At 44.9% G+C, this 10,507-nt stretch overlaps 1 protein-coding gene across 1 annotated transcript; it reads right to left on the bottom strand.

The window, feature by feature from the left end:
* Nucleotides 1-1,758: 1,758 nt before the first annotated feature.
* Nucleotides 1,759-10,115, bottom strand: LOC311229595 (adenosine receptor A1; the record flags this gene model as incomplete). The annotated part of the gene is made up of 2 exons (XM_084315670.1): nucleotides 1,759-2,392; nucleotides 9,760-10,115. 2 exons carry the CDS (start codon nucleotides 10,113-10,115, stop codon nucleotides 1,759-1,761), a joined length of 990 nt encoding a protein of 329 aa, XP_084171796.1.
* Nucleotides 10,116-10,507: the final 392 nt, after the last annotated feature.

Here is a 10,507-nt window from a genome sequence, read left to right as displayed (position 1 = left end):
AGAGAAGATCAACAATAGAGGACCAATACATGGCAAAAGAGTAAGCAGGGAACATTGGTCTGTTGATTTAACCGTGATCACCAAGATCTGATCAGAGAAAATTGTTCTTCCGTGTTCTAGTGAGACACTTGAATGCCTAGAGCCCCTTTTAACACATCAGCGGACTAATTTGCCCAATCTTTGCAGACAACAATGGACTGAAAGAACAATATAGTACTTTAAAATGTAATTCCTGGGACTAAAGGTTCAGGGTCATTTAGGTTGAAATGTGGCTTAAGACACTTGTAGGCAGTGTAGGCAGTAGAGGCGTATGGATTGAGTATTGGCAACAGAGTTCAGAGTGCATACAGTATGGGTTGAGTATTGGCAACAGAGTTCAGAGTGCATACAGTATGGGTTGAGTATTGGCAACAGAGTTCAGAGTGCATACAGTATGGGTTGAGTATTGGCAACAGAGTTCAGAGTGCATACAGTATGGGTTGAGTATAGGCAACAGAGTCTTGAGTATAGGCTATAAGTTCAGAGTTTATACAATATGGATGGTGTGTGTGTGTGTCACCGTGATACAGAGTTCAGCGAGATGACAGCTGATGGGGAGGAAGCTATTCCTGAGCCTGCCGGTCCTGGAACTGAGATTCCTATAGCACAAGTGGTTGGGTCCTTGACGATACCTCCTAAGATAGCCCCTGTATATAGTCATACACTGGCATTCTAGTGGCACTCAAGACACAAAATAGTTCAGAGATGTTGCACCCGTCTGAGAGAGGAATAGCATTGGAAGTACAAAAGGAGTATTGTATTCTGTTGTGGATGGTTAAAACTTTTGTTTGCATGCCTGGATTAAGACTTTTTTGTTACCAGTGTGCTGCGGTGCTGCCTGTCTCACTTGGAACACAGCCAGAACTTAGTAAGTCAGCTAATGGCTATATATCATTCAAGTATTTCATACCACTTGATGTAAAGAAAATCCAAACTATTAAGCAGAAGTGAAACAATAATAGGGGAATAATAACTGACTAGGGGAATGCTGATAAAAATAAGAATTAGTGTATTTGATCCCTATGGTTTAGGTAATAGGACAGTCCAATTTATATTAGTGAAAATAAACAACTTTCTCCCAAAGTTTAGTTAAACTACTACACTCTGTGTAAAAAAGGGAATATAATGCATCCAAAGATGAATACACACATATAAATGTCTCTTTCAACTCTCAGAAAGAAGACAACTCAAGAAAGCTTAATGGTATACAACGCAAACATTCTGAGGTTTCTCAAAAGCAGACTCACAGGTTAGAGTCTGTTATCTGGTTTGTGGCTCTGGGGGAGAGTTGTTAATACAGTAGATAATATTGATTGGACTGTGTTAAACCATAGGTATACTAGCTTGTTGAGTTAACACATCAATTAAGGTATACAGAAAGTAACTAATCAGTAACTTTAACACATTTGTTATAACAGTTGTGATATTCTGACTGTAATCAACAAATGATTCAATATAAATGTATCAGTGCAGTGAGAAATGACAGCCACTGCATGGGCTTACAGGGATATAACTTTTTTCCTGTTTACTATCATATTTTCTAAGATTAGTGGTGATGAACAGGCCATAAATGAACTTATTCCATTAGTCTGTGAAGTGACGTGTTGTAGTGCATCAATCGAGTCTTCTTGCACCTCTGTTGTGAGTCTCATCCCTGCCCTGCAGTTCATCTCACCGTGGACCCAAGTACACAACACAAGGGACCCAGTATCGTCTCTGTTAGAGGACGGCCGCTTTCTCCGTCATGGCCAGTGGGGTGGCGGGGCAGGGGCTGGCCTCCATGGGCTTACACAGCATGCAGCGCCGTGCGATCTGGATCAGAGTCACGCGGAACCGCGTTATCCTGAACGCATAGACCAGTGGGTTGAGGGCAGAGTTCACGTGGGACATGAAGATCCCCACATACAGCGCAGCCTTGGGCACTTCGCAATCTGGGCAGAAGAAGGTGATACAGTTCATGATGTGCAGGGGCAGCCAGCAGAAGGCAAAAAGGAAGACCACCAGAGCGAGCGACTTGGCCAGCTTGAGCTCCTTCTGATAGTACCTGGCGCCGTCGCAGGTGGCCTCCGCGCGCAGGTTGAGCTGTCGCCGAATCACCCTGAAGATCTCCCCGTAGAGGGCGATCATTACAGTCAGCGGTACCACCACCCACCCGAAGAAATTGAAGTAGACCATGTAGTCCATTCTCATGACTGTGGTGAATTTGCAAACGATCTCGTCGGTGCTGCTGATGTTGACCAGGGCGTCGTGGTTGTGCCAGCCGAGCATTGGGACCATCCCTGTGAGGAAGGAGAGGATCCAGCAGAGGCAAACCGCCGTCCACGCTCTTCCCTGGGTCACTATGGTGATGTACCTTAAGAGTGTTGAAGGAAAAGACCAGTTTTTGGTGAGTTTTTGGTGATATGAGTAAAATAAATGTGTTGAAGGCAAAGTAGCACAATTGGGGTTTGTTTCAGAGAATTCTATTTTAGTAAGTCTAACCATCAGCCTCATCATCCATTGAAAACAATAGACAACTTCTCCTATGCTGTATCTCAACAACAAAAAAATATCTTTCTCACTTACTTAAGGGCTAAAATAGACTGAAAGGAATCCTAGCATGACCCATGAAATATTGAAACGCAGTTAGTTTCTCCTCCCTATTGTTACAATTAGATCTGAAATTAGTTTCAAAACTGTTGCACTGTGGGGAAAATAAAAAAGTACACTAGATTACAGTAGATATCATTATCTGTTCTTATGCACGCCTGGTGATCCTAAATCCAAATTGAACTCAGGCATTTGAAAGATAATAATATTATCTTTCAAATGCCCGAGTTCAATTTGGATTTAGGATCACCAGGCGTGCATAAGAACAGATAATGATATCTACTGTAATCTAGTGTACTTCACTGTCAAAGATGCAAAGACAAATCATAATTCATATTCTCCTTTGTTTCATCACAATTTAAGCAAGCTTAGTAATAGACACAATATTTCTGACACTGTGAATACATTCCCTGAGGTCCATAGATGTACCTATACCAAGAATATGCAAATAGCCCTTGTAGAAGTGGAGCAATATTCCATTTACCTAGGTATATATTTTATGCAGATTTTCACATCGTGTGGAACAGGTTAACCTATGCAAGTTAATTGCTTACAGAAACACATTAGATTAAGGTAATTCTACTTCCATTTAATTCCCGTATTCACATCCTGACACAGCTAATAAACAAAGAGGGTATTGGAGGGCTGCCAAAATCCCTTAAAGTAGCCTTAAAGTCACTCATTTTGGCAGACAGGAACATTTCAATTTACTTAAAAGCTTTAGAGGTTGAGACCATTGATTTGCATTGAACTGGGCAGAGATATATGGAGCCATGTCAAACTTAGATGCACCTCAGTATCACTTGCACAGCACACTGACACAATTATTATTCACAGATAAAGACCCCATAGTATGGCCATTTCCCAGTTTAATACTTACATTTTCTTGGTGTATTTACAAAACAAGCATTGTTTTTATGGTCAGAAAGCACCTAGCTACAGCTCAGCTGTGCAGGCGGTGTCACTCAGCCGTGAGGCTCAGTCAGCCTCAAGCAGACAGTTTTGGCTCCTCTCTCTTTAAATTAAAATGAGCTGTTGCTGCATATCCTGATTCACAAAATTAGACCAAACTGTAAAACTAGCCGTTGCAAATCAGATCCTAGCAATTGCTTATCTTATTTGAGGCATTCTCGCAGGAAAGGCTGGACTACAAACAGGGCATTTCAAACAGTTTAGGAATCCTTTTTTGTGGACTTGTCTTGTGGATTTTGTAACTCTGCAGAAGTTCTACATGCACCTCCAGCTCTATGAAACCCCTTTTCCACCACAGGATCTAGGAACCTTCTGAGGAACTCATTCTATCGCGAGTATCGCGGGGACCAGTGTCAAAGCAGAAATTCCAGGACTTTATTTTACCCCATTTTACTCCCCAAAACCTCCCTGCTCTGGGGGTAGGACCTTTCCGAAATTCAGACATTTTGGGGATGTTCTTGCAGCACTGAACATTCTCAATGGTCAAGTATTCGCAGCATTTAAAAAAAATCTGCTTATTGAGCTACGCATAAAAGAAATCCCCCCCAGCAAATCTTTTAGTTACATCAATATTGTGCAGATCGAAGAGAAGAACCACAGAACAGGAGATGAAGAAAGAAGGGCTGTCCTGGCAAGATCTGGAGCGGAGGGCACAAGACCGAAGAGGATGGAGGAGCTTCGTCAATGGCCTATGTTTCTTTGGGAATTTAAAGGCCTAAGTAAGTAAAGTAAGTAATATTGTGCTGTCAGAACAGTCCTAAGTTTGTAGCTTAAGTATTTAATGATACATTTAATGTCCATTTCGCTAATGTCACCTGCTTGTGTGAAATGCATATTATAAGCTGATAAATCTAGTGATCTATGCACAAAAGTCATAATATTTTCCAGCTAAGCCTTTGGTGTGGTTTATTCACATTGCACCCAACAGTACACGAGACCTTCTCCTTATGAGAGGCGATGGAGGAAGAGATGGAGGGGGAGGTAACAACTCCTTTTATACCTCTTACCTGGCGTCAGCTTCAATAGCTACGCCTATAGCGCCCTCTAGTGGAAACAGTTAGGCAGTTACATGCAATCATACATAACACATAACTTCAACACTCCCACTTCTGGTTGTCTTGTATACTGTACAACTTTTTCAAAAACAATTTTCAAAGAAAAGAATACAGTTCAGAACATCAAAAGAATATGGCAGTCAATATTACATAACAGGCAATATTTACACACCAACCATGACCTCTGCAAATCTTCTCAATTTCAGTTTGGAGACAGGCTTTGTCATAGCGTCTGCTACCATGTCGTCTGTAGGACAATAAACAAGTGTCATCCTTTCTTCCCTAATGACAGATCTGATGAAATGATATTTTATATCCACATGTTTACACCTCTGTTGGCACACAGGGTTTCTAGCAATTGCAATGGTTCCCTGGTTGTCTTCATAAACAAGTTTTCTTATATACATAGGTATCCATTCCTTCGAGCAGTTGTTCTAGATAAATACATTCCTGTATTGTCATAGCTAGAGCCATGTATTCGGCTTCACAAGTTGACAGTGCCACTGTGGGCTGTTTCTTTGTTTTCCACAAAACCAGTGAGCTGTCTGTGTTCAAACTCACACAATACCCTGTGGTACTTCTTCTGTCTGTGGTGTCTGCCGCCCAATCTGCATCACTGTAGGCTTTAAGCCCTCGCTGCTCTTTCTGAAACAAAGCTGTTTATCTGCTGTACCTTTGAGATAACGAAAAACATGTTTTGCTGTAATCCAGTGCTCCTCTGTGGGGTCAGCAAAATGCTGTGACAATTTACTCACTACAAAACATAGGTCAGGGCGAGTACATGTTGTCAAATAAATGAGGCTACCTACAGCTTTTCTGTAAATTTTTACATCTGTCAATTTCTGAGCATCCTCCTGGTAGTCTAGTTTTTGATCACATGGTGTTTCCCTTGTCCTACATTCTTGCATGTCAAAACGTTTCAGGATCTTCTCCACATATCTCTTCTGGGATATTTTTACACAACTGGCAGACTGTTCGAAGTCCATGCCTAGAAAATGCTTTAACCTGCCTAGGTCTTTCATTTTGAATCTGGTGGAGAGCATACTTTTCACCTGCTCTAGGTTTCTAGTGTTGTCCGCTGCGATGATCAAATCATCCACCCAAATTACAATTATCACTTTTCCTGACTCTTTTGACTCCCTTGAGTAAACACAGGGGTCTACTGGGTTCTGTAGGAAGTGATCTTCAATGAGACATGTATGAAGCATCTCGTTCCAATTTCACCCAGACTGTTTCAGGCCGTAAATGGATTTCTCTGCTTACACACTAGCTTCTCTCCTTTCTTCTCGTAACCTTCAGGTTGTTCCATATATATCTCCCTATCAATGCACAGTGCAGGTAGGCTGTCTTCACATCCATCTGGTGTAAAATCAAACTGCTTTCTGCATCACTACCCTTACACTGGTCAGATTGGCTGTGGGGGAGAATGTTTCACCGTAGTCTATCCTCTCCCTCTGACTGTAACCTTTAGCTACAAACCTGGCTTTGTACTTGTCGTGGCCTTCAATACCCTCCTTGATTGAGTACACCCATTTTCCTCCCACTGTCTGTCTGCCCTCTGGTAACTTGGTCAGAGTAAAGGTGTGGTTGTCCTCTAGGGACCTCATCTCCTCATCCATTGATCTCTCCAATTTTCTTGACTCAGGGGACACCATCGCCTCTTTAAAGGTCTGAGGTACTCCACTCACCACTCTGTAGCAGTAATCAATGCTGGTAAGTGTACTGTCATCCTTGTCACTTTCTCTCTGGGCATAGTCTTTCAGATACTTTGGGGGTTTGTGTTCCCGTGAGGGATACCTCCCACTGCATGAGGCATGTGACGTCACCCTCGGGTGCTCCTCGTCATCATCCTCTGGGGGTTTCAGACTGTCTGTCTGCACGACTGTGCTAAGTACACTAGGCTGAGGTCTCTCTGTTTCTTCACACCTTACTCTGGAGTCCAGCTCTGGCTCCTCTGTCTTTGTCTCGTTCTCACATGTTGTTTTTGTGACAAATTTGACTAGCCTGTGTTTTTGCACTTTCCCTTTACTGGGATAATAGACTAGAAAAGCGGGGCTGTCTTTGTCGTGCCCTACAAAGAGTCCTTTTTCACATCTGGACTCGAGCTTTCCTCTGTCCTGCTGGTAAGCATAACACACTGATCCAAATTTGTGCATTCTAGCTAGATTACACAGGGTGGTGCCTGTGTGCTTATTAAAACACCTGTTTCTGGTGTAAGCGGCTTCTTGTACCGCATAATGCCATAGACTCTTAGGTAAGTTACCATCTATTAGCTTACACCTAGCCATTTCGAAAAGAGTACGTCCTTCCCTCTCTGCCACCCCGTTCTGGGGCGGGGAGTAAGGACATGACGTCTCGTGTCTTAATTTGTTCCTTCTCAACAGTGATTGAAACTCTCTATTTGTGAACTCGGTTCCGTTGTCGGACCTCAAGCATCTTATGTTGCCATAAGGGGCTACATCTGCAAGGAATTTCTCCGTGGCCTGGAGTGTGTCACTCTTTGCTTTGAGAAAGTAAACAAACACTGCCCCTGTACACACATCTGTAAAAGACTGTACATATCTAAAGCCACCTATGGACTCGTTGCTTACTGGACCGGCTAGATCTGTGTTAACTAGCTCAAGTGGTACCTTAACTTTTTCTGTGGGACTTCTGTTTCTCGATTGAGTGAACTTCCCCTTTATGCACACTTCACATTCTTTGTTCGGCCTATGCTTTTCACCGTTAATGTGCATGCCTTCTGTCACTGCTTGCAGTTTCAGTAAATCCTCGTAATTACAATGACCCATGATCTCATGCCATGTCTGAATATCGTGACTGACTATCGTCACATTACACATATCATTATTATTACACTTAACGTTATCATTACACTCTGTTTGTAGATAATACATTCTCTTGTACACCTCTATGTTAAATCGCGTACCGTCAGGCTCTACAAGAGCATCTTTACCTTCATTGAAGAACACTTTGGCACCGTTCGCAGTAGCAGATTTTACAGAGAATAGTTCTTGTGGGAATGAGGGTATGTAGAGAGCGTTCTTTAACGTCACTGTACACCGGCGCCCCTCACTGCCTATGAGGCATACCTGTGCGTCTCCGCTCCCTTGTGCCAACCCGAAAGTGCGCTTCCCATCTGCCAGCTCCATGCTGTGTCTCTCCGGCTCGAAGGTGTTGTCAAAGTTCTTGAATCGATTCCTGTCGTTGATGATGTGGGACGACGCACCTGTGTCCACGATCAGTCCCTTCCTTTGGAAGATGAAGTCCTCTCGTCCCGCTGCTCTCCGGGCGTCGTCTCGACTCGCCTCACGACCACCGTTGTCGCCATCTTGTCCACAGCCGCCATTTTGTCCATGCGCGTACCGAGCGCTCTGATCGTGTTTCTGTCTACACACTTTGTCTGTGTGCCCCGTGCTCTTACAGAAGCTACACCAAACAGTCTTTGTGCAGTTATCTTTCCGGTGCCCTTTTTCTCCGCATCGCCAACACGCCAGCTCCGTCGGGGGTCTGGTCTTCTCTCTCGGTGCCGCCCGGGCCTTCAGCACCCTCTCTCCCGCCTCCGCGGTGACTGGGTGTGTGTCTTCTGAGGCCTTAAAGTTCCGCAGCTTGGCCTTGAACTCCCCCAGCGACATGTCCGCTTAACCGTGTGTCACCAGTAGTGTGAACGGTTTGTACAGCTCCGGTAGTCCTCTCATAACCATCGCCATCATTAGTCCATCGCTCTGTGCTGCACTCTTAAGCGCCGTAATGATCTGCTCAGCCCTGATGACGTATTCGGTCACAGTCTCGGTGTGCGCTTTCTTCAGCGCGGTCAGTGTTATGTAGAGGGATACGATTCGGGGTCTTCCTCTTCCGATATAGTGTTCTCTCAACACTTTCAGGCTCTCTCTGCCTTTGTCCTTAGTGTCGCGGAATATCAGCCCCAAGCTTGTGTCGTCTAGCAGTGGTGCTAACTCGCAGTATGTGTCTGCATTTTGCTTGGTGTCCAGGGCTCGCGCTTCCGCCATTACTTCTCCCGTGGGGGCCATCAAGATGGTTTTCTTCAGCCCCACTCCGTGCATACAGCACAACATTCGCTCTTCCCAGAGCTCATAGTCCTCTGCCTTCCGTTGAACGAGGGCCATTTGCTCCTTCCTTTGGTCGCCATCCTCTTTTGATAGTAGGCGTAGCTTTAGCTCCCGTTAGCCTAGCCTTAGCCGCGCGGTGCTCCCGGTGCTAAACTAGCCTATATTTCAGCTAAACTTGCTACCCTTATTATTTCGCCCCTGCGTGATCTGGGCCCATAACCTGTTGCCAGAGTCAGCTGTGGAGCGACAATAATAGGTTCATGATGACAAGGTTTCTCTCTTTAGCCTTTGGCGTGGTTTATTCACATTGCACCCAACAGTACACGAGACCTTCTCCTTATGAGAGGCGACGGAGGAAGAGATCGAGAGGGAGGTAACAACTCCTTTTATACCTCTTACCTGGCGTCAGCTTCAATAGCTACGCCTATAGCGCCCTCTAGTGGAAACAGTTAGGCAGTTACATGCAATCATACATAACACATAACTTCAACACTAAGCATGTGAAATGTTTGCAGGTCAAGTATTTAAAGATTGCCATTGCCTATTACTAGGCAACACAGCTCCAGAGAAGATCAACAATCTACTAGAAGCTTTGTTTGGAAATACGAGTCATCTGGACTCTGAGTTGCCAGTGCATTGAGCGGTCTGTTGCTCGTTCCTATTCAATGCGAGGACCAATGGCAAAAGAGTTTGCAGGGAACATTGGTCTGTTCATTTAACCATGATTATGAAGATCTGATCAGAGAAAAATCATTGTCCCTCCGTGTTCTAGTGAGACACTGGAATGCCTAGAGCCAGTCAGTGGACTAATATTTGCATGTCTTTACACAGTGGAAACATAGACAATGGGAACAGAAAAGTACTGTGAAATGTAGTTCCCGAGACTAAAGGTCCACGTTAATCTCGGCTCGGCTCAACACACTAAAGGTAAGGTGAAACTTTATAATTTTTTTATCTAGCCTAGAAGGCATATAGAGGCATAGAAAACCAAACACCAGAGAGAGGAAGTGACAGAAAGGTGCTACTCAAAAACTCACCTGATGGGGATCTTGACCCGCAGGTATCTGTCGATGGCGATGGCCAGCAGTGAAAGAATGGAGCTCTGGGTGATGATGAGGAGCAGGCAGGAGAGGAAGAGGCAGGTGTGGAACTGGGTGTTCAGCCCCAGGCTGACTATGACCGCCAGGGGGATGACGAGAGCGCCGACAGCGATGTCCGCCACCGCCAGAGACACGATGAAGGAGAAGGTGGTGTCCCGCAGAGCCCGGTTCGCGCACACCACCAGCACCACCAGGACGTTGCCCAGCACTGAGGCCAGGGCGATCGCTGTCTCCATGGAGATGTACACCATGTCCACATGCTCTCGTCGCGTGATACCAGGAGACGAATGCATTTCCACTCTCGTGCAGCTCACTCCCGTACCCTTCCTCAGATGGTAAATACCGGTAGTTTAAAAGAGGTTGTTACAAAGCTTCCCCCCCCCCCCCCCCCCCCCCCGCTTTGTCTTAGGGATTTAGCACAGTGTCCTCTCCCATAATGAATGTCTTCTTCTGGGTTGTTGATAGAGGTGTGGGCTGGGCTCTTCTTCCTCTGAGTGAGCCCTGTATCGATAGAAGTATCGAGAGAGATGAATGTCTGCATGTTCCTCCAGCTCTACAGTGACTGGGTGGGTACTCTTGCCGTTCTCTCTCCTTACAAGCTCTCTCTCTCTCTCTCTCTCTCTCTCTCTCTCTCTCTCTCTCTCTCTCTCTCTCTCTCTCCTCTGAGAAGAAGTCATTAAATCAG

The sequence above is a fragment of the Notolepis coatsorum genome, assembly GCF_963971535.1.
Source record: "Notolepis coatsorum genome assembly, chromosome: 6".
NCBI classification, from domain to species: Eukaryota; Metazoa; Chordata; class Actinopteri; order Aulopiformes; family Paralepididae; genus Notolepis; species Notolepis coatsorum.
This window is presented reverse-complemented; position numbering and strand designations above follow the sequence as displayed.